Raw genomic sequence first — 26358 nt, forward strand, 5'->3', positions numbered from 1 at the left:
GCCAGCTATTACAGGCGTATCATGTTTTTTTATGAATAATAAATGAGCACATGCCTGCAAACCACACAATAATCACAAATAGTCTTCATTATACCCCAACATCCATGTGATTTTAAAACATGTTACAGAGGCAGTTATAATATATACACAGAAAAAATCATGCATATTTGCACACATACAAAGTTCAAAATTATATCACAACAATTTAACACAATATCCAGTATCATTCATTTGACAAGCTTTGACGCAATTAATTACGGCGTACAAAGACAGTATTTACTGGCCATTTTTAGTTTACATAAGCCAGAATAAGAAGATATATCTTGCCTCTGCCGGGGCGTATATTGGAAGCGCCTCTAATGTCGGTCAGTCATATACTGATTATGCATATGTTAACAAGATAACAGAGGTGATGTCGTAGTTGTTTGGACTGTCACTTTGAATGGTCATGACGTACTATTTCCTGATATAGAAAATCACATTTCCTGAATTCAGGCGAGACATTCCCGCGCAAATGAAGCCTATTAGGTTCTTGTAAACATTGGCGTCGTAAATTCAAAAGTACAGCTCGAACGAAGCAACAGGTTTTGCGGGAATTCATCATGCGTTGCGCATGCGTTATATATTCTGCGAGGTTCCGTTGGATACAAGTCATCAACGGAATCGCATTCACGCTGTGTTCTTTAACGTAAATAAATGCATAGAAAAACAAATTCCTCATATTGGCACAATTAAACTCAGCTGATTCTGTGGATATACCTGTTGCTAAAATTAGCGCACATAGCTTCACAGACGAATGACAACTTCCACTACCAAGCCAAGTCTCGCGAAAATAACAAATTGACAGTGATAATCATATTTACATTGTATATGTCAACTGTGTCGATGGATTAAATGTGATACGCACACCGCCTTTGTTAATATTATAACCAAATGTTTTACAAGTTAGTAGGAAAATAACCACGTCGCAACCGCTGTAATAAAAACGGCAGATAACGTGGCCCGGAACGGTGTACTTTTAGAAGATTCGACCTCAGCTTGAGGCCCCTTTCTGTACGTGCATGCTTTTAGGAAACACACACACCCGTCCACTTCATTGTCCCACTCACACACTTCTCGTCTGCAGTCATGATACTGACAGTCACATCCCGAATTGGTGGTACAAAGTTTCTGTACTGCTGGCACAGCTTCCGTCACTTCCGGTGGCGGTTCGGTAACCACTTTCACCACCGAGGGTTCCTGGTCTTCGTCCGTTGGCACGGATACCGCAAATCCACACAGGACCGAAAACACAATCGCAATAAATATTCTTTCCGCCATCTGTAAAACAGAGACAGAGTCAATGAGTGAAGTATATAGATGTAATATAAGCAGTAGTTCTAGCAACACGTAACAAGCACTGAGTGCCAATGACTCACTCGTAAATGCATTTCGTTTAGTTCACTGATTGCATAATTAAGTACCTCCAACGTGAAGAGGGGACGCAGTGTAATACGGCAACGATACATTCAATGAAAACGAGTTAGCCTTGTTGCACTAAATCTCGCTTGCTACCACGGCACGTCCATGGTGTCATTGTGGTTGGGTTGCTGCGTACTAGTAGGGAGCTCTGGAGTCGAGTCACGTCGCTGATAACAGTAGCAGCAAACAATTATCACCACAAAAGCATGCAATACCTTGGACTAACCTCTCGAAATAGAAACAAGTGTTTCGGAAAAAAAGAAAGTTGGATACGAGTGAGCTGTTTTATGACTAGAAGCGAATTTCTTTCGAAGTATCACGTTCGAATCATAAAAAATATCTTATACCATGAAGAATTGTGCGTTTGAAAAACGTATACATAAAAACGCGATATTACTCTACTCGTATGACAACCACGGCCGACGATTGTAATATATATAATAATGAATCCAGAATAGGTCCTAGTAACCACTTGAAAATAACTGCGGTAAGCTACTTAGTCACGTATCATATGCACATCGATGATTAAAATTATCACAAATCCAATAAATTCACAATTCTGTAATCGCAGGCAGTTGATTGAATTCTTACTAGTGCGTGTAACTAAACTAAATTGATTCTGATGGGAGCTCGGCACCAATCATCTTTGCCCCGCCAGATCGATATGAAACATATAGCGGCACTTGTAGTAGACTATTCGACTATTCATCTACGGAGTCTTGGGGGCACATCGATGCATTACCAAATACTAATGTGATCTGCTTCGAGCGTCAGTTGACTTATAACAGATATGTGCACTGTTGAAGTCCAATCTGAAGCTGGACTAAGTTTGACGTAATTATGCTAAATTGTGTAATTGACGACAAAATTACTAAAGATTTTTAGCCGTGTGAGTCCGACTTCCGAATGTGACTGCGACGAATGGCGCTGCAATAGAACCCACGCACGCGAGAGTAATGAAAATGGCAGTTAATTTTTTACTCTCACAATTATCACTTTAAATACTACGTTAATCCGGAAACGCGTGGTCGACCTTGCGCGGTACATAGTTAATAACTGTCACATGTTTCTATGTACTAACCAACCTTTTATTCAGTTGTTTTCTTCTCCAGAAAAGGCACAGAAAATTGATTACTTAATTCAAGATTTGACCCTAGTTGATCACTGGATCAAAGTTCTACTGCGAGTGGCACGTCGGTTAAAATTATTCTAGTGACGTTAAATCAAAACAAACTATTCTAAAAAAAACGATTCTCCACAGAGACATACTGTGTATTTATGCGATTCCACTTTTTTACCCGCGGCGTATGACGTCATTCGAATGAGATAGTCGATACGACCTTACGTCGATTAAATACAGCGCCATTATTATGGCGATCCATGGAAAAAGGGTTTATAGTTCCATGGGCGATCTTATTGATTTGCTGTGAATTAGAGAAGCCGATAGTTCAAATTGAATTCTAAGACACTGAACATCAATTTTCTCGTTTTTTCAAGAGGTATGTACTTTTATTAAAATACGAATTATAAGACAGTTGTAAAACGTCGACTAATCTGCCGGTTTCCGAGCGTAAAATACACGGTGGTTATGATGGAATTACAAGTAATTGTGTATTTATTTGCATATACATGTAATATACATAAATTATTTCTGTATTTTACATCATACGCACTACCACCAATTAGTAACCATTACGTGTATTGATATGAAGTAATATATAAAAGCTGCCACATGACACACATTTAACGACAAGTTGAAATTACACAAGTAATTTGCTATTTTTTGAGTGCTACGGGTGACGCGGGGTGTGATATTTGAAATTACTATTAACATGTTCTAATCCGCCGCAGTAGAAGCGCTCAATTTGCAGGATTGAGTTAATTTCTATTTAAAAACAAATTAGAAACTATAGTGGCGACATCGAATGGTTTTCTAAATAATTTTAAATTATAACACAAATTATACTAAAAACAAAACATAAAACCAAAGCAAACCTACAATACTCAAACGACAAATGTGGTGTATTATAGGATACATACAATACATGGGTGTCATATCCAGTTAATATGTGAATCATAAGTCAACAGAGCTGCGTTTTAGCTGAACAACATAATGCTTTCGGTGCAATCGCGTCAAATTTTGCAGCTTAAAAGAAACTCAACAAAATGTGCTATTGATGATGATGGTGGTGGTGATGATAAGCTAGACTATAATGACAAGGATAGAGATGGCAGGCTATAGCCAATTCTTCTGCCGAAGGAAAATTAACGTGGCTTGTATATTACGAAACGTTAATTGAATCAACTTGAAGTACAGGGTTAACCGAGCCCAGTATTGCCGATGCACAGCGACAGCCCGCGAAGAAAAAATGAATTAAAGAACACATACACCTTGCGCAGGAATGTGTACGCGTGTGATCGACGAGGAAGCAACGGGTTAACCAACTACTTTCATATTACCCAACACTCGTCAAAACGAACTCCGCACGTACCTCTTTTGTTGCGTCGTACATACAACTACCAGATAGCGCTAATTCGCGATGACATCATGTGATCAATTAGATTGTACATTGAACTGATATTATTTGACATATTAAACTGAATGTAACCGCGCTATTCTGCTTGAATCTAGCCATACAATATGGTTCCCAACAATTACTAAACCGCTTTGAGCAAACACACACGGCACAGACAATACAAAATGCATCGATAAAACACGTGTTATTTTAAGCGCACTTTCAAACATACTGGTTCACGAACTGTGTTTATAATTACATTTGTATTTAAATATCACCTCAGAGCATGAAACTTGAAAATGATATATGAAACCCGTGTTGCATTTTTTTAAATCGATAAATGTATTTGTCATATGTTTTACCGTGTATTATGTCGGAGGTTCTTTGAAAAAAGAGGTAGAGTGCAAAGGCGTAAGGGCGCGTACTAATTACATTGATGACGAGAGAAGAACAGTTGTCTATTGTGTGACATTGTGAGGATGTAATATCAACAGCTGGTAGTTTATTTCCGTCTACTGGACAGGGCAACGATGACGGCAAAGAGAACAGCCTGTAGTTATATTGCCAGAACGCACTATCATTAGCAGGTGAAATTATATATGTGTGTCTCCTGGACAGGATGAGGGATGACGGCAAGGTAAATAGCCTGCAGTCATGTGACATATTAACGGGATGCAATATGCAGATGTAAATAGGCTAAAGTGTCCAAGCAACATTATGACAATTACTTACTAATTTTCACCGTGGCTCATATTTCTCCAGAAGTATAATGATGGCGGAAATGATGGGACACTGCTAAGTAGCCATTAACAATAACAACCCAGAGAGGCTGTAATATTATCGCAAATTTATCGAGTGGATGACAAGAGCGGATCTGCTCTTTATTTATTTAGGTGTGGGAAAACGATCTAACTTTAGCAAACACAATTTTAATACACAATCACATTCACGCATACAATGCACAGCAACAGTTAAGCAGTGTCGATGGCCACGCAGTGGAAAATATATACTCTGACCTTTTTACGTACTATGTGTGTATGTACTGCTACAATATGTGCGCAACTGTCACGGATTGAATTCATTTTATAGCCTATTACTTAGAGATACAGTAAGTGTGTCACAAATCAAGATCATGATAAATTGCTTCACGTGTGCTATTACCTGGATCTATTTGCCGAGTTTAGTTCAGTGTGCGACACTGCCTCGCGACACGCACCACTAAATGCCATGTTCTATACTTACAGCATTATTTTCTTATTCATTCAGCGTTATTTATTCAATAGACATTGCAGGCCAAATGTAATTAGAATTAAGCGGCAAAAATGGGGCACGATATGAAGAAGGGGAGGACAAAAATAGACTACGCTAATGCAACGTTACGGCTTATGCTTGTGTTACTATTAGATAACATTGCTAATTTTGGAGAGAAAAAACATAATATAGTATATTTTACGACCATTATTTGTTCACAATATTGCTGTCAAGTAATATTAATATCAGGTTATTACGAGAATACCTCAACGTATGCACGAAGACAGTACAGCGGGAGTATCAACCGACGCGCAGTGGAGGTTGATGCGACGGTGTACTGCCTGAGTACATACTTTGAGATATCCTCGTAATAACCTTGTTATTATACATCTTTTCCTTCCAAGGATACATCATGGGAATGCCGAAATCCAAAATGAACAGAATCAGCCAACTTTCTCTGTGTGGAGTCCGGTCAAACTTGGTGACAGCCATGTTTGTTTTTTAATATTAGAAGACGCTTACGCGCGTAATAATTCCATATTTGGAATTTGCATTTCTTAATATGGTAGGATGAAAATACCCCGTGAAATACCACAAAAATACGGCACGTTGTAACTTATGGCGTTACGGTGTAATAATATAATATATGTCATGAGATATATGTCACAAGTTCGAATTATTTATTTTGCATCGTTATTTTCATCAATAGTGCAACCATATCTGAGTACCCTATTTCTGGCAATGCTATGTGACGTGGATCGGCGTATTAAATCGGGTTTGGTTATTGATTCATTATTTTTGCCCAGACGCCCAGTGGCCGGGGAGGAACGGCGATGAGTCGTGTTGTGACGTGTAGTTAGGCGCTTTGAAGCCGTACTAGTACGCGAGCGTCGGTTACCTAAGCAGTACATCTTTATTCAGCATAATATTTACATTGCCGTGTACTGTATATGGCACAATTATTCGCTTCGCTGGTAGTTGAATGCGCTGGGTTAAATTTGACAACAGAATAAATTGTTTCGTTCACAAACCAATGAATTTATAGCCAAGTGAATGTCCCTGTAACATCGAATCCACTAATAGTAAACCCAGTAAATATTAACCCCTGTACACAGTATTCGATATGTTCGCGCTCATTACGTTTTAAAATGACTAAGACATTGTACCGATCTGATCTACTTATATTTCATCACCGATGTGATGAGATTTTCAACCATACATTATGCAATGCGGTTTTTTTTCATCTATTCTTATAGTTAACTATTAATATACGGAATTCAATTTCTGTTCGACATTTAGTTACTCGGTTATCGGTGCACTAGTGTATTTCATTTATAAGCACCCAAGAGGCCAAGAGTATTGCACGGTTATCGGTGCACTAGTGTATTTCATTTGTAACCACCCAAGAGGCCAAGAGTATTGCACGGTTATCGGTGCACTAGTGTATTTCATTAGTTATCACCTCATAGGCCAAGAATATTACACGGTTATCGGTGCACTAGTGTATTTCATTTGTAACCACCCAAGAGGCCAAGAGTATTACACGGTTATCGGTGCACTAGTGTATTTCATTAGTTATCACCTCATAGGCCAAGAATATTACACGGTTATCGGTGCACTAGTGTATTTCATTTGTAACCACCCAAGAGGCCAAGAGTATTGCACGGTCATCGGTGCACTAGTGTATTTCATTTGTAACCACCCAAGAGGCCAAGAGTATTACACGGTTATCGGTGCACTAGTGTATTTCATTAGTTATCACCTCATAGGCCAAGAATATTACACGGTTATCGGTGCACTAGTGTATTTCATTTGTAACCACCCAAGAGGCCAAGAGTATTACACGGTTATCGCTGCACTAGTGTATTTCATTTGTAACCACCCAAGAGGCCAAGAATATTACACGGTTATCGGTGCACTAGTGTATTTCATTTGTAACCACCCAAGAGGCCAAGAGTATTACACGGTTATCGGTGCACTAGTGTATTTCATTAGTTATCACCTCATAGGCCAAGAGTATTACACGGTTATCGGTGCACTAGTGTATTTCATTTGTAACCACCCAAGAGGCCAAGAGTATTGCACGGTTATCGGTGCACTAGTGTATTTCATTTGTAACCACCCAAGAGGCCAAGAGTATTACACGGTTATCGGTGCACTAGTGTATTTCATTAGTTATCACCTCATAGGCCAAGAATATTACACGGTTATCGGTGCACTAGTGTATTTCATTTGTAACCACCCAAGAGGCCAAGAATATTACACGGTTATCGGTGCACTAGTGTATTTCATTTGTAACCACCCAAGAGGCCAAGAGTATTACACGGTTATCGGTGCACTAGTGTATTTCATTAGTTATCACCTCATAGGCCAAGAATATTACACGGTTATCGGTGCACTAGTGTATTTCATTTGTAACCACCCAAGAGGCCAAGAGTATTACACGGTTATCGGTGCACTAGTGTATTTCATTTGTAACCACCCAAGAGGCCAAGAATATTACACGGTTATCGGTGCACTAGTGTATTTCATTTGTAACCACCCAAGAGGCCAAGAGTATTACACGGTTATCGGTGCACTAGTGTATTTCATTAGTTATCACCTCATAGGCCAAGAATATTACACGGTTATCGGTGCACTAGTGTATTTCATTTGTAACCACCCAAGAGGCCAAGAGTATTACACGGTTATCGGTGCACTAGTGTATTTCATTTGTAACCACCCAAGAGGCCAAGAATATTACACGGTTATCGGTGCACTAGTGTATTTCATTTGTAACCACCCAAGAGGCCAAGAGTATTACACGGTTATCGGTGCACTAGTGTATTTCATTAGTTATCACCTCATAGGCCAAGAGTATTACACGGTTATCGGTGCACTAGTGTATTTCATTTGTAACCACCCAAGAGGCCAAGAGTATTACACGGTTATCGGTGCACTAGTGTATTTCATTTGTAACCACCCAAGAGGCCAAGAGTATTGCACGGTCATCGGTGCACTAGTGTATTTCATTAGTTATCACCTCATAGGCCAAGAATATTACACGGTTATCGGTGCACTAGTGTATTTCATTTATAAGCACCCAAGAGGCCAAGAGTATTACACGGTTATCGGTGCACTAGTGTATTTCATTTGTAACCACCCAAGAGGCCAAGAGTATTACACGGTTATTGGTGCACTAGTGTATTTCATTTGTAACCACCCAAGAGGCCAAGAGTATTGCACGGTCATCGGTGCACTAGTGTATTTCATTTGTAACCACCCAAGAGGCCAAGAGTATTACACGGTTATCGGTGCACTAGTGTATTTCATTAGTTATCACCTCATAGGCCAAGAATATTACACGGTTATCGATGCACTAGTGTAAGCACACAAGAGGCCAAGAGTATACCCTGTGATGTTGATTAATTTTCATTTGTTTACTTCGGACCTGGAACAAATATTCTATCATTTTTTATAACTAGGGCGTGGTCACTCTGGTTGTTTCCGTATTTTTATGGCGAAAATATCATCTTATGATCACAAAACTTCGTCAAAAGTAAACGTTGCTAACATCTTTATAAATGTTGTTGTTTTTGTTTCATGTGGCGTTGAATGGTTGTCAACGCATTTATCTAAAGACGTCTCCGCGAGAGTAAATCAAAGCATTAAAACATGTTTTCAGCCCAATACAAAATGTTATGGTGAATTATTAATTAATTGAAATAAATAGTAATCTTGTAATGTAACGCTAAGGTACTGTATTATACAATGCATACACAATATACGCCACGCTGTGACGTGTTAGTCATAGCTATAGTCGAATGTATAAATAGGAGATTGGTTACCACAGAAATGGAAAAAAAAACATGTTTTATCAATTATTTAAATTTGATAATTGACAAGGTCAACATTTTTAATGTAAGAAACTTGAATTCAAATGATTCAAGCTTAATATCATTATAATATAAATTATCAAAAACTAGTAGTAAATCATAGAATAAATATTAAAAGTGCATGGTTACCCAATTTTAATCATACTTTTAGCTTACCCACGTTCATCTAAACATCACATTTTTTTATTTTCATGTTCATTTTCGTATTAAATGTCAGTTTCACGGTAAATATATACAATACCTATGGATTAAAGGACGACATATCGGCCATTACAGAATACGTGATATGGAAGGGATGTGCGCAATTAATATTTAAAGCGGGAGGTCGTCACCTGCGCACGCGCGGGAATTGAGTCCCACGTGACAATAACAACACACGCTAAGAACGCAAAGGCTCATGGGTAGACGCTTGTTAGTAAACAATGACACGCTATGGTCATCTGACGCATGCACAGGTGACGACTCCCCGCTTTAAGCAAACGTACCCGAATGTAAGTTCTCGCATTGACCCCAAGTACTGCCCAGTTATAGATTGATAACTAGGTGTGGTATGTTATTATTACCGATAATAATGAAGTAGAATGGACTAGGCGAATCGTGTATCTCGTCGCGCAACAAAACCTGATAATTTGTATGTATGATGTGTATAAATTACTATCCAATCCATTTATTTAGAATTCCAGTCATTTGAATGTTTATAAAATATATGGCACCGTATTATACCCGTCTTCGTGCGACATACTACAAGATTGTTACGCTACAGTGCCCTGTAAATGTGGGTATTCTAGGAACTGTACCCTGGGGTATTTAATTGATTTATTCATATATCTATGTCAACTAAATTAAAAGGGGATGAGTATGCACACTTTAATTTGTCACCAGGTTACACACGAGGCAAAATGAGGTGTATCCGTGCAAAGTGGGCGACGATTTGAAACATAAGTCGTTAATTTTTATCATTAATCGATGGTCGGTTATATTATGTTAAGACTAACCTTGCACAGTCAATAGTTGGAATTCTGTAGAAAGCTCGAAAGGTATATGGCCTATCATTTAACTTTGATGAATGATGTTGTACGGAAGATAAACGAGGTGAATGACATATCACGTAATAACGACAATAAAACCATACAGATATTCGTAGTACAGGGAAATCACACACATGTATTTAGTGCCGTCATGATGTATAAATCATCTACCCGTGGTCTAATTTCTGAGTACTTTGACAAAGGTACACTTTGTGTGAAATACATTTTAAAATATATTTCTGAACAATATTTTAATTATAATACTATGATTGTCAGAATATAGATTGTTGACGCAATTTTATTTTTTAATTAACGGTTTTATCAGGGGAGCAGCAAACTGACTGACAATTACTGACCATGTGTTTATTACCGTTTGCCATGCATGAATGATTGGAATAAATATTGAATGATGAAAGTATACAGACAGACAGACATTCTCAAGCAAAACACATATATCACCCAGCAGTAGCATTCTACTGCCATAATAGAATATTCGGATTTAACAAAAATGACCATGAACGACAACATGAAGTATCCAGTTTGGAACAGTCGGTGCGCAATGGCCTGTCTGTTTGGCGGTGATTAATTTACCCCTGTTCTGCGTTGAACCAAAATGTCAAGAATTATGCACTTTACGAGTGTTTTCCTTCCTGTAACGTTCTTTCTCGCAGTAACTATTACTGTAAACTGCAGAGAGGAATCGTTTCTACATCATAATGTCGTATTCTGATCACTCCATCCAGCGGCTTAGACATTCAGGAAGCAATTTGAAGTAGGTAACCTGATCACTTCACCAAAATAATCCTCTATGTAGACTTTCTAAAAATAACATTTAACCGCCCTTTCTCTGCTTGCGTTGAATAAAACATTGGGCTATGTCGTTTTTAGGATGGCGTTACTCCAAACTACAAAGTATAGCTTTTATCTGTTTTGTTGTCTGTGAATACCTGTGCCGCGCACATCATATTTAAGATATATTATATTTACACAACCTAGAGTTCACTAGAAACAAAACCAATCGAGCATATAACTTTTTTTCCTTTTCTGTCAAGATACGTCGTTTCCAATCAATCTAAACGGGGAGCATTTCCCTAGGGGGTATTACTTAAATGTATCATACCACTACCCAATCACATGACTTCCGCTTTTTGAAAACGAATTTAGTTTCAATCAGCAGACCATTCAATTCATTGTTACAATCAATTTTGCGACGCTTGGATGTCAGCCTGAGATTGAAATTCAATGAAAAGAACAGGGTTTATATTGTCGACATTCGTGCAGCAACGTCTTTCGTAAAGTTGTCAGTTTCAAATGAAATGTAACAAATTAAGACATACCTTAATAACATAGATAACCCACTCTGTGAGAAAAGGTTAAAGGGTAAGTGGTAGCTAATTGGTGAACAACGTTTCACAGGTGCAGCGTTGCGCACAGATATAATCCTACATAAATGCGACCGTCAACTCATCAAGCACATCAATGAGAATTGCGCTTAATGGCGATAGCACGCCAATATCTCCTGGGGTCGCTGCGAGATAATGCTTAAAAGCGAAATAACCCCGACAGTTCAGACTAATTGTACATGACGACGACACGAGATCCACGTCAACCACAGCAGTTTATGATGTTCGTGGTTGATTGTTATTTTCTCCGCAAAAAGTTCGGCGATCTAGAAAAAAAACCTAATGCGCCCCCATGATAGGCTTTACGCATGCTGAGTTAATTTCTCTTTCACAAACGCGATTGTCATTGTATATGATTGTCCATGTGCCATGTAAGGGTTGCATCAGTAACGTTCCATGGTGTCAAGAGGTAGGCATAACCGTAACAGTCAATGGAGCTGATGATGACACACGTCACATGAACATCGTAGAAAAAAGGTAACTTCAATTCTAAATAGCATACATCGTTTTTCAAAATACCGGAATGACAGAATTAATAGAGCACGTGCTCAGTCACTCAGTGCGCCACTTCGCATAATGTATATATATATATATATATATATATATATATATATATATATATATATATATATATATATATATATATATATATATATATATATATATATATATATATATGTTTTTTATGCATTTTCAATTTTTCAGACGGACAATGAGCCTACAATTGCAGACGAAAGCATATACGTTATTTTATTGTCAGTGAATTGATATTCACGAATAACAATCTAAAGAAAAGCTCCTTTGATGCAGCATCACTAGCGTGCCAGTTATATATATTTCTTTGTATGATAGTGGAGGTAAAATTGTGCCAATTTAAATTACATCAACAAAATGATGTGTTTGGAATACGTCGCATAGAACACATTTGTTAAGAAAACTTATAGTGCCGAGTATTCAGCTGTCACCAACCGATTTCGTTGTCAATACTGCTCATTACAACCCTCGGCTATTTAACAATTACCAATATTTCAACGATATACGCTGACAACTAAAAGAAATAAAAGGGAAAACAAAGTATACATCAATGAAAAAGCGTTCTTTCATCGGAGAAATCTTCTTCAATATCTCATAAAACCGCTGCTACAGTACACACACGGTGTATGTGCTTATCACCGCCAGTAATCTTTATAGTGTGCTCTGTATATACCATATTAGTATCACCAAATGATTATCTTTAATCAGGAAAATAAAAATTGATGAGGTGTTTTTGTTTGATTTTGTGATATTTTGTCAACACTTAGAACGCTGCATTCTGTGTGTCTACCGTACGCATGTACGTTAAGCCAGTCAAACAAATGTACATTTAAATATTTGTTGATGTCTATTTGTGAGTTATTCCAAAGCAAAATACTCGAAATCGTATCACTATGTGAGTATACGAGTTGGATTTGTTATTGATTGAAGAATAGGACATCTGAAAGAATATACATTGATGTTATGTTACTTGATTTTATGCAAAATAGTTGGTTATATATTGCATAAGAAATTATCAGCCTTTTTTGTGCTATGTAAGCGAGGCATACATTATTACAAACCGAAACATGCGCATTCGCTGCACGGTGGTATATTAATCAAAACTACACACTTATTAGCGTTGTCGTCAAGTGACAATACATTGATTTCTCCAATAAAATAAACACACTAGATATCAAAGTTTGTACCCACTGTATAAAACATAAAATACGTGAAAATCGACGCGTTCAAACATGATTTAAATTTAGCACAGACGGTTTTATTGCACGTACTTCGTTTATACGTGTCTAGCATACAAATTATATGCTGCAATAGAGCATGGAAGGGAACAGGGAAATGATGTATAAATAATGTTGATTTGTTCCTTGTACATGTAAGTCATAACACATGCATAACTAAATTATGTTTTGAATTTTATTTCACCATAAAAGAGGAAGAGGAATCATCAATAGTTATTTCCTATAACATACTCCATTAATGGAAATCTATTAATATTCGGACTTATTCCCAGTACTTATTATTTTTGCAGGAGATAATACGGGCTCAGATAAGCACAATAAAATCAGTCGTAATACATTATGTGTTGGTTTAAAGAGAGCTGCTGCTCATAGCGCCTAGTCTTTTGCCACGGTTATGTACTCGTATACTTATGTTGAGCAAATCAGCGATGCCGTGTATATTCACAAATGTACTTACAATATTGTTTTTCGTTACTCGCACCACATATCTACCATTCTGAGTTAATAATTGTCCTTATTAAGGTCTAATCACTATATTCAAAATTTATATAATTACACTGCATACGCATCTGATTATTTAAATTTGGGGTCATCTGTCTCTTGTTGTAGGTAAGCTTGGTGTTGTACCCAGGGCGGTGTTCTCCACGAGGGGTTTTAGCAGGGCACAGCGCCCTGCATAGGAAGTCGTGCGCCCTGCATCGGTCAACAAGCGCCCTGCATTCACATTTCCCGCCCCGATCTAATACATTGTATTGTTAGTTGAGTATTCAGTGTTCTCCACGAGGGGTTTAAAAGGGGCGAAGAGCCCCTCTTTAATTTATTTTCGCCCTCTTCAATTTGTAGTGTCCCTCTATTTATCTTCAGCACCCTCCTTTGTTTTCGGTGACAGGCTGTTTCACAGTCTCGGAAGATGTCCCGACGACGTTATTGAGAGACCTCTTATTAATTGACAGGCGATAAAACAAAGAACTAAGAGACAGATAGTGGCGTAGGTGACAACTAGAACAATGGATTTGATGTCTGGGGAAAAACTGGCTGAATAAATAAACAAAAAACAATGTGTGGATGCGTGAAGTGACTGTCACAAGCATTGCGTTAATGACACAATGGGATAGTCAAAACACAGTCCCTCTATCACTAGAGGGACTATCTATCTGATAGAGGGACTGTGGTCAAAACAAGTTTTCTCATCATTCTCGAATTAGCTTAGATACTTAAGAACAGGAGAACCAGCAACAATTTATTGGTCCAATTGCTTGTTACTTGCCTTTTATTGGCGAAAAGTAAAAAAGAATCATCAAATAAATCACCAAAACAAAACGTACGGTAAACACTGAAACAACATGGATGTCACGATATCTGATTTGACCTTTGTCCTCAGTACCCACAATGCAATCAACATAATGATTAATTTATTTACAGTCATCGGATTCGAGTTTTTCTTTTTCTTTTAAATGGTAATTTTGTTATGTGAAAATATTTTTTTTCTTATTACTTGGGGTTTTCAACTATTACAATATCTCAGTGCATTTATAAAACCTATAAAAATGGAAATATTTGAAAGAAATTTAAAAGAAATAAATGAAAGGCTAGAATTTCACAACTTGTTCCATTACACTTTCACAAAGAATAAAATTGATATTCTTCATTTGTCAAAGTTGATTTTTTTTACACATCAAGTGGTTTAACTTATTCATCAAAATAATTCAAGAACATTATTACAGTACTTGTACACAGTATTTAATTGATGTAAATATAAAAGTGCTAAGAATTTCCTTTGAAATGTTTGATTAGTATGCTAATTATATGCAAATTAAATATGCTAATTATATGCAAATTAGCGCCCCTCTTTAAATTTTATTTGTAGAGAACACTGCAGGGTAATGTTTAACTCGCTAATACTCACTCAGTGTACAGCTGTGAAACTGAATATGTGCAATATATTGTTTTACCTCGAGTTTAAATAAAAAAACCTTGTTATATTATCGAACATTCAAATACCATACGCACACGTGCACACACGCACGTAGATAAATTTGCAAACCGTATGTAGACATCCGCTAAAAAAAATAACATCATGACCAACTTAACACAGTTGAAAAAACAGTAAACATAAACGATATTCATAGTCAATTAGGAAATTTCTATGTTCAATCAAACACAACTAATGAATGACAAACAATCGACAAATACAAAAGCAAAGTAACAACTGACAAATACTTCATAATACGTCAAATCAGTAACGATAACGTAGTAGCTGTGTTTTAGTTGGTCAACAGTGCGTATAATTCGTAGTGTATTCTGATCTGGTGGAACCTCTCCATTCGCTCTACTAGAAAATTACAGTACCTGATAATGAGCATCATGTTAATATTTGGGATTGATAATAATTGCTAAATTAGACGCGTGCTGCGTTACTACACTGCCTATAATAAGGTATAGGACAGTCATATTAAATCCATTTCTGTACGATTTGTGCGGAGAAACCGTTCCACTGCATTGACAATATAAATGTTTGATCACACAAATGGCGAATGATTGAAACAGCTCCCAGTATTCTAACGCATAGAGAGATGCTCTACATATTTCTTGAGGATAGTTATCATTGCTGTCAATCGCCGTGAAGTAAAGGCAGTTATGCATCTGCTGAAACTCGGTCGCTCTCTTTGCCATTCAAATGCAGATAACGGATAGCAGCCTCGTTGTTATTTGAACTCAACAGGGAAGTCCACTTTCAGTTTAAATGCATGCACTATAAACATCAGGCGATTGAATCATGAAGTAGAATCGAAGGGAATTTTTTAACTTTAAATTTAGATTCAATCTGTAACTACTTCAATAAATAAAGTCATCTGTGGGGAGCGGGATTCTCCAGCGCTCTTAATTGGACAAATGATATCCATGCTTTAATGACAGCAGATTATTTATGCATTAGAGCCTATGATGTCATCATTCGCCTGTCTTTCACAGCAGGCAGTTTTGTGCAAATGAGATGCATCAAAGGAATCCACGTAATACTTTATTATTTGAAAAAAAGGGTTGATTTTATGACAGACAATCAACCATGCAGACAAGACAAAACCTTTCATTTGAAATAACTGACAGTCGACCCATCATTCACATGGATTCCAGTAAATAGTGTTAAAATATATTGAACAAAATCATTTGACTGTCGACGTCATGGGTAGCATGAATTGACATCGTGACCTTAATGAATATTCATAAGCCTATAAAGGATGCTTATAATAATTGCTGTTTACTTCCATCAACAATTATATTGACCATGGATAATAACCTTTTAAGAGAATAACATTGATTAAACATATCGAAATTCAAGTCGCCCTGGTTGGATATTTTTTGTCAAATTAAATAGTGAGCGTGTGCTGATAACTTTAGAAGGGGGATGTTTATAGGTTGGAAATCTGCCACAACTACACAACTATTTGCCAGCTATAGTATTTCTCAAATTTGACAATGTTAGAGTTTTCCCATGAAAAATATTGAACCTATTCCTTATATAGATTTAAAACGAAATCTGTGATGTAAATCACCTTAACAAACGACCACATTACGGACGACTGTTGTTGTATTACAATCTTAATGAACATCACGGTGTCATAAATACAAATCAAACAGGTCTGTAAAAACGACAACATTGCAATCATTCCTTGATGCTAGGCAATATATTACCCATATACTTAGTAAAATCTCCAGTCATAAAAAAATAAACAAACGTTGATATCATTGGAAGGGATGCTCTGGAAACCCAATTAGTGGTAAACCCGACGTTATGGTTTACATTAAGCATCTGCACGTTATTTGACGTTCGGTAGATACATACGGGAATAGAATCACTATAGACTAAGATTGTATTACTGAACATTTAGTGTATAATCTACTTCCCGGAGTTACTGATGCATGGTATAACGTCATGGCGACACAAGTGAGACATCGTCCCTGGATAATAACTTTAACACGTGCTCTTTAATATGATCTGCGACCTTTGAAAGGCAAATTCACTCTGAATTGTGGTTGATACTGAGCTTGCTGAAGTCAGCCATCCAGGCGTCTTCGATCTTTATCAATCATTAAAACGACCACGTTTCTCTGAAAAGCTCACGCCCAACGTGCTTGGAAAATATTGTCAAGTTAGCGTTTTTGGAACAATATTTTAATTGTTGGTGAACAATTTTAAAAGGTCCAATATTCGCGCAAATATATCCTTTTACTACCCTTACATTTCGGTATTCACTGACGTCACGCAAGCGTATTATCGTCCTTAGAAGCCACCAAAAGTATTTGTGTTAAAACACACATTCTCTGTCATCGCTGTAAAAGTCGGTTATGATAAAACAGATTGTAACGTTTCTACTTACAGTGCTTATTCTGTGAATATATAGAGAAGGAGTGGGACGATACCGCGCATCTAATTTTAGATAAAACGCTAATTACAATGACCTTAATGCATCACATAGAGGTAGTGCATATGTCTAAAAATAAGTGACTGGGAACCTTGGTCCATTTATGATGTCACAAAATGATATTGATATGCCTCGCATCGACGATATTGATTATGTTAAGAAAACTGACGTAATATGAGAAGCAACGGAGTGTTCTTTTAAACCTTTCTTCTTTTTCAGTAGCCTTCAATTAACCCTACCTTTTGAGTAACAAATTATTCACTTAAGTGGTGCTAGCGCTAGTACATCTTGCATAATGAATATTCCTCAATTACTTACACAAGTCGTCTTCATGCGACTAGACACGTTATCAGTTCATATGTCACGATAACGGTCACTTGTCATACTATATACAAATATCGATCACCGATCCCTGATGGACAGTAGCTCTACCCAGCCAACATTTCCGGTTCGAATGTTTTTGATAAAATGGTAGAATATAATACCGGTGATATTATATATTACGTGAAACATTATTCAGCAACCGAACAGATTCGAAAATAAATATTTTATACAGTGTATGTATGTATATGTGTGTGCTTGGGCACAGGCATATTTGCACACGATCAATGGAACCTTCTGTATTAAGGTTTATCACACCACAGAGTGAGTGCAGCTGTCCTACATAACGTTATTCAATGATGGCATAGGCTATCACTTCATCTATAAGTCATATACTGTAAAAGGATTAATTATTCACCGGGTTGTAATTTTGCTTATTTCGCTGACTGGAAAATGCGCTAAATTAAAACCCAGTGAATATGTAAAATTTAGCATAGAACACATTATTTATTCAAATGATAAAACCGTGAATTTAAAACCCACTGAATATGCCTGAAATGGTAAATCAGCAACATTTAAACTCAGTGAAAATTAGTCATTTTACAGTATGACGTAAATACCAATGATAGTGCTAATGCCAAAAATTACTACGTAATGTGATAACTAATAAAAAAATATCCTTTGAATGCCAAACAATAGTTGCGAAGACTTCATGTATATAGTTTAATTTGTTAGTCTTGCAGTAAACTAGCCTTGTTGGCCCACAAGTTACCCTGGGTAATGATATACATTACTCTTACTTATCACTATTATTGATTATCGCATTAATTAGTGCATCGATTGAAAATTTCAAATACTCTGATGACCTGCTGTGTATATGGAGAAATCTTTAATTTTATAGAGGCCATCTTGTAACAAAATAAATATAAGAATACAGATATTTTACTGTGCTAGATGTGGTTACTATTCATGTATAGTTAGCACATGGGAGAGGGATAATGATGTTTAGCGCTGTGTAATTTAGTCTGTGTAATTAATTGGAACAGCAGTACGAGGTAAAACAAATTAATGATTGACAGTGTGACATATATATTTTATATACAATACAGACAGTTAGAAGTCGTGAGGCCACATGATACCCGGACGTAATTCGTGTTGATTTATATGGTTATCATTTAGCTTTACTGACCACACAAGATCATATTATATATTCCGATTGAAGTAGACGGTTTGAACGCTATTTTACCAGTGCACATGTACACATTTGAATAGATAATCGTACACACAAATGCTAGACAAGGGGATCCCATCAGCATCTGCGCGCATTAACGGACTGGTATGCACGCCGTATGTTGCATTATTGTTTAATTATAATACCCAGGATGAATTAGCGAGGTGGTGTTAGTAAAATCAAACAGGTTACTGCAGTTCATGTCGGGACAATAGCTAAACATATTTTGAATAACATATATCACAGAATATTTGAAAGTTACTTAATACAACTTGAGATATTCATATCAACAATATAAGTGCAAGGTATTCTGACAAGGGTTTTATTTATAGTCATAAATCGCAATGTAAAATAAGAAAACAATAGATAAATAATGGTTATTTTACATAAATATGACTACAGAATTGATGCTTTGTTGATTTGATTTTTGGATTTGTAATAAAAAAGGGTATCACGAGCAATTTTCGAGTTGTTTAAACATGTTCTGTTCGTCCCAATCGAGAATTTTTCCAATTAATAAATGTAAACTTTATTAAAAAAAGTACACCATATACACCATTATCTCATGAATAGACAGCGTGACCACTTAAACAACTTTAGACATACACATTTTAGATATTCAAAGCACGTAAATGCAATTGTTGCGTTCACTGTGGTTTGATTGCACCAATCAATTGATACATTTCTTTATGAAGAAAACCATTTTACCGTAAATTTAAACTATACCAAATGTTAAGTATATGGGTTATCGAGATACGCTCAAATCCCACTTTGGGAAAACAGTATGTAACCGTACATCATCTATAACCCACACAAAGAGTTATTCGAAAAGGTCCAGAAGCGACGGTGGGTGAATGCCAACGCATGCGTTGTACGGATTAAATGCGTACGTGTAAGACCTCTGATATGCATGCCAATTATACAACTAGCAATTACTAGTGACTGAAAGATAAATATTAGAAATTATGAACTATAAAAATATGAAACGAGTTGGTATAGATTATGGAAAATTGTGAAAAGCACAGATGGATCACTTACAGAACATGGATAGGAACTGTACGCGACAAGGAGGCTACTGTCAGGCGAAGAAGAGACTATGGCAATTAATCAGTTAGCAAATGACGGGATATTCACTTATTTCCAGGCAGCCCGTGTAATCGGCTTACTGGAATCCCCCTACTTCCAGATTTGTAGCATATTTCTATGACTATTGTGTTTAAATTAGAGACGAGAACACCCTTGGGGTTTGCCACATGTTTCTAGAAGGAAACAACATCTATATCTATGCTGACCGGCGCCCAAATGCTAACCTGAGCCGGTGCGACATTCATACAGCAGTTCTTCGCGTTATCGATACGCCACCATTTACCATATGTCAAGTATTTATATACAGTGCATGTAAATAGAGTCTTTTGACAATTCAAGTGACGATTTGCAAATCAATGGCGCTTACTGATCTTTGACCTATGCAAATGTATGTGCCCTATAAAAATGTTCCCAAGCGATCATACCAACTCCATAATTAATCTCGAGATATACAAGGCGTGAATGGAATACTTTTAAATATCCAACAAACCTAAGAAAAATCAGATGTGAGATAGACGACATTTTTAGCAAAATGTATTTTGGCGGGAAACTGTGTAATGAATAATATAGTTAGAGTAGTACGGCAGACTTAGAGCAAAGATTAAACCAGGTTACAAAAGATTGTCAGTTACTGTATAAGCAGTTCAATTATATACTACGTCTATCTAAAACGTGACTCGAGTTTCGTCAACATTTTGACTTGTCTTTGCCGTAAATATCCATAACAAATTGAGCATGACCGGTCGCCTCGCCCTTTTTTGAAACGCGAAACTGACGTGTTAGTGACATGAACACAATTGCGGTGTTAGTGGAAATGGTACCGACATGTTATCCTGATTCGAGTTACAGGCAACATGAGGAAATATCCGAAGTTCCATCAACACAACATGTGACATCGTCATGGTGATGCATTGATTCGTGTGTGTCCCCTTCATGTGACATTTCCGCATTGATATTTAATATTTTCATCTGTCACATGCTCGTGTAGGTATCCGTGGAAACGCCACTTGTCAGACCACAGTAGTGACATATTAACATAAATGTCGTCTGCGGTGTATTTGGCGCCTTTATTTGTAACGACGATGATCCTTGACTATGAATAGACTTGTAATAAATCAAGTGATGAGGAGGGGATCCACGATACAATTTATTCATTCCACGTACATATTTACACTTGTCAAACGCATATACGAAATGTCGTCTGCAAAACATTCGACGCCATTTTTGACGTCGATATATAGGTTTCCACTTGAAACAACTTCTGACGGAGAATTTTAGAAAAACAAGACAATTCTTTCGTGATACTCTATTTGTGTTGATGTATATTTAGAATTGATAGTCACAAAAAGCCACGCCCGTGTGATTGTTCTATGCGTTATTCATACTTGAAGTTGACCTTCTAATATAAATATAATAAATGAATTGCTACTTAACACTACTTAAGCGTCCATTCGTTTTATATACAGTCTTATCTGTCACATACTTCAAATCATGAACGCCATGACTGACATACAAAAAAAAACATACCTGTTTACTAACCGCTGCTCTTATTACATTGATACGTTTAGCAGGTAATTTCAACACCGAGACGCTTGTTCAAGGATTTCCCCGAGGCTATAGCGTTGAGGTACTAATAAGATATGCGAAACACCCAGTTATCAACTTGTACCGGCCATGTCTTATTTTGCAATATTTATGGCCATTGCAACTTCGATTAACATTTTTTTACGCAAATATGAGTTGTCAAGTTAATGTGTACATTTACAAACGATTGATAGGCGGTTTTTCATAAGTCAATGAGCATTAAAGGTTATGGCTCTAAAGATTACACACAAATCATTCAGCGTGTATGTAACCTATTTTTATAATATTAACTCTAGCTTCCTGTTGTAAGCTGCGTCAAATGTGAGAACCAGCTGTTCCCGAGACAGTTTCTGTTGTGTGTGTACACGAACGAAACTAGACAAGTTATGTTAACACGAGTGTCTGACGTTACATCATGGATGACAGCCAACAGGAACTCGTTCACCTGTCAATGTTTTAACCGTTTTAGCGCCAAATTTAACTGTTGCTACATTTCGAAAAATAAACCGTATCATTCTTCTTTTATTTCATTAAAAATGATCAATACAAACGAGAAATTGTGCTTATTTGGACTAAAACTGACAAACAATAGGACAATTTTTGACAACAACTTAAAATTATGGCGTCCAAAGTAGACATTTTTTGTTTTTATTCCCACGGAACCAATCTGGCAGTTACGATAGTAGGGGTGTGTTCTTGCTGTCGATTTAGAATATCAGTCATAAAGACAGTGGAGGTGAGTTGGAATTACAGTAAGACATAACTGACAACGGTAGATTAAATTCGTCGTGTTAAGTAACCACACAACCCATTGTATGGTTGTTACATCAGCTGTCAATTAGAATACTAGTACAGTTTATCCCGGAAAATGGCGGCACATTGAATGTCGTTGAGTACATTTCCTAAAATGTTGGGGTGACCTCTATCACTTAATACCGTTGAATAAAACGTCCGTTAAACATGGCGTATTTGTTGAATTCATTTACAGTAATTGTGTACGCGCTGATCGCAGTATTTGATGAAAGTGTAGGTGAAATAAATGGACGTATATCTGATTGAAACTAGGTGTGTTTTATAATATATTGAACGAGAATATGCTTTTTAAGGTGATTTGTTCAGATAGCATAACAAAAACAGAATAAGTCCCAAATAAAACAAAAACGGGTTAGAAAATACCAAATAGTGTACGTCGAGCGAATTTTGATGTCAAGAATAATTTGCTTGTTTTAATTAAATTTCGTATTTTGTATAAATAGCTGAATATAAACTGAATATGCGCGGTACGTGCCCATCAGTATAATTCAGGCAACTCTTTAGCGATCACGGAACACTTTTCTAGAACAAGACTTAAGTATACGTGAATGTGTGTGCTCACATCTCCTCTTTATTATACAGAGGGAAAATACGTAATTGAACGCGTATTGGATACGATACCGCTAGCAATCATATAGGTGCTTCGTCAATGGGTATAGGAAATACCATTGAGGTGATCCAATAATAGAAACATTATTTAATTAGACAAAAATGGGAAATTTATTGATGAAAAGAACAGTTATTCCGCGAAGCCCGAATACCACTTCTTAGAACGTGATCTAATTAAGAAGATTCTTTGAATTTCGGATATTGTAAGAGACAGTATGGGCAAACGCGTGGTGCATTTGTACGGTCGCGACAGCGTTGTTATTATCGATTCCCTGTCTGTTTTTTTCTCAACTAAAGCCAATAGAATATGCGTCTGACCACGAAAGATCACGAGTGTATCGAATAGCAGATTTCAATTACACCATACAATGAACAAGTTTACTCACAGGCGTGTATTATAATAGTGGGATGGCATATGACCTATAACAGATTGGATGATAATGATCTCTCATTTGCATAAAAATATATACGCCCGCATTAAAGCGCGAATCTGGATAAACCATCTTTACTATACAGCAAGCCAATGTTTTTTTTTAAATACACAATATATGATTAGCTAATAAAGAGAGAGTATATACACAATTATTGACATTGTTTGGTATAACGAAATAGCTAAGAGTACCAGCCACTCTCTGAAATAAAATGTGGGCCAGTACAGGTCGAAGTGTGTAGTAAGTACGTGGTTCAGTGCGTAGCTTGCGAAATGAATGACCTTCTTGATGATGAAAGTGACATAATGAACGTCAGTGCATAAAAAGGAATGGCCTTCGATATGCAAATTTCATTATCATTGCCGTGTGCCTGGTTGTTTAGAAACGAACTAAGTGGCCATCAGTCGGCCATTCTAATATACTGATCACAACAAAATGCAATAGCTCATCTGTTCCTAAATTCAACTGACAATTCAATATCTACTAAAACGACCATTCTTCTAACGGACTGAAAACTAAACACGCAATATATGTACGTCAATACAGTTGATAATTTCATATTCTCTAGAAACAGTATGACCAGCAATCGGGTATTACTCTAACAGAATGGAAAAAAACACGCATGCAATATCTAGTCTATGTGTCAATATTAGACACAAAATGGTCTTTGTTCGATCAGACTGAAAACATGCAATTTGTTTTAAATTCGGAACTGGTCATAATGCTGGAAACATCACCGCCCAGTTCCCCGCTATGTGAATATATTAATCGCACATGTTTAGACAGGTGGCTGATTTCATATTCACTGTTCATTCAATAACCTTGTATCAATGTATTTAAGGCATCTGAATCCAACATGCTAATTAATCACTGCTGGGCGACTCAGATTTACTATTAATAACATATAATAACGGCGGAATATTATGTTAATCCATAGTTCATTAGTTTCATGTATTAACGTTAAATACTAACGGAATATTTTCCTATTACATGATGCATGCATTCTGTAGAAAATGTTGTCATAGCGCCACAGCGAACAAAAAACGTGCTCCACAGACTGTGTACATCATATAGTCTACGTGGCCTTCGAAACCTTTCACATGCCTGGTACAATTATTGGCAGCGACACATCTCCTGCTGTTTACATCTATCGTTAAAATGTGTTTTATTCGACAGAGTTTACAATCGTCGAACTTGGCACGGTGGTCGCTGAGGCCATAACAACCAGTCAGGTTAACGGAGAGAATAGTAACGACACTAAAACTATGACGTATCACTCCTCTGCCTTAGTATTATCAGATTCGGCCGATTATAGATTTTGAGATGTAAATTCCGTTCCGATTGTTTTAAAAAAGGCAATTAAAGCATATGACAATAACACTACCTGGACTGAAAACCAACTATCTAATGCGTTATAGCCATAATAATAAAGTGTATTTATAATAAAATATTTTTGATCAAAACGGGGGTGGAGTTGTGTTTACGACCATTATACAGACAAGCGAGTCACAGCTTATATGTCTGTACACGCACAATATTACAATTGCTATTCTATTTCTGGCTAGAGTGTCATTGGCTTGCATCTACAAAGCTAAAAATGGAGAAGGGCGTTTTTTTACATGCGATAAATGCACGAAATTCCGAATTCCTAAGTAGAGGCAAACGTTTATAGATGCCCCCTCTCCATATGTTCACATTCACAACTCCGGTATTGACAAATCACCTACCTTTGACTAGAAGTTAGATCGAGCTCGAGTCGAGTGTAATTAAACAAACGGCGCTGAATAGCACACACATGGCTCACTGATGCTGATGGTTTGTTGCAGTACACGCTTTTAAATTATCTTGGATGGAGGTAGTCCTATAATGAAATATAGTCAAACGTCAGTCCGTACCGTATGCAGGTCACGCCGCTGATAGAACGACTGGGACGGAAAACATCGCACATACTCACCAGGGTGTATGCATGCAAAAGAAACGAACGGTAATTGTGTTTTCACGGTCGGTGTTAAACGGGAGTGAAGCATCCAACCGAACAATTAACGTGGAATCGTGGAAGAGGCGTATGGGTAGTTCCTCACTGCAAAGTCTCATTCACTTATTAGAAATGGAACACTGTGTTCGAGATGGACAGGCGTGAACGAGTCGCACACTACAACCAGGCGTGCCACACACAACTGAGCTCAACAGTGAGGCAAACAGTAAAACTCATTAGTATTCCCGGCACGAATAAAAAAGCTTATTTGATTGGTAACGATGTGTCACTTACTAGCGAATTAAGCGAAACAAACACAGCGTACTCAGGACGCACACACGTAAGGTACACATCAGAGGTTTGCAATATTACCACCAACACTGAAACTAGACTAGTATAATAATACCACGTGTTGTTAAATATACGTGCAACAATACTCATTCATAATCGATATCATCGAGGTCGCCCTCACTCGGCCCATTCTAACAATGACGCCGTCTTTTCAAATCATGGTCACCATTTGCGCATGTCCGATATAATCCAGCGTACGACGCGTTCATTGAACATACATCTTCCTTCGG

General features: G+C 37.1%; 1 protein-coding gene across 2 annotated transcripts; it reads right to left on the bottom strand.

The window, feature by feature from the left end:
• Positions 1–731: 731 nt before the first annotated feature.
• On the bottom strand, positions 732–26200 carry LOC144345980 (uncharacterized). 2 transcript variants are annotated; one of them, XM_078007033.2, is made up of 3 exons: positions 26072–26200; positions 25530–25663; positions 732–1320 (listed from the first exon to the last, which is right to left on the bottom strand). In XM_078007033.2, exon 3 carries the CDS (start codon positions 1318–1320, stop codon positions 946–948), a length of 375 nt encoding a protein of 124 aa, XP_077863159.1. In that variant the 5' UTR covers positions 25530–25663; positions 26072–26200; the 3' UTR covers positions 732–945. The 2 variants fall into 2 exon arrangements, with proteins under 2 accessions (XP_077863159.1, XP_077863160.1); XM_078007034.2 differs by lacking the exon at positions 26072–26200 and adding an exon at positions 25757–25971.
• Between the last annotated feature and the right edge of the window lie 158 nt (positions 26201–26358).

The sequence above is a fragment of the Saccoglossus kowalevskii genome, chromosome 9 (assembly GCF_978046115.1).
Source record: "Saccoglossus kowalevskii chromosome 9, keSacKowa6.1, whole genome shotgun sequence".
Lineage (NCBI taxonomy): Eukaryota > Metazoa > Hemichordata > Enteropneusta > Harrimaniidae > Saccoglossus > Saccoglossus kowalevskii.

Excerpts from the sequence above, each read along its gene's own strand:
- LOC144345980 (XM_078007033.2), bottom strand. The coding sequence starts at position 1,320 with ATGGCGGAAAGAATATTTATTGCGATTGTGTTTTCGGTCCTGTGTGGA.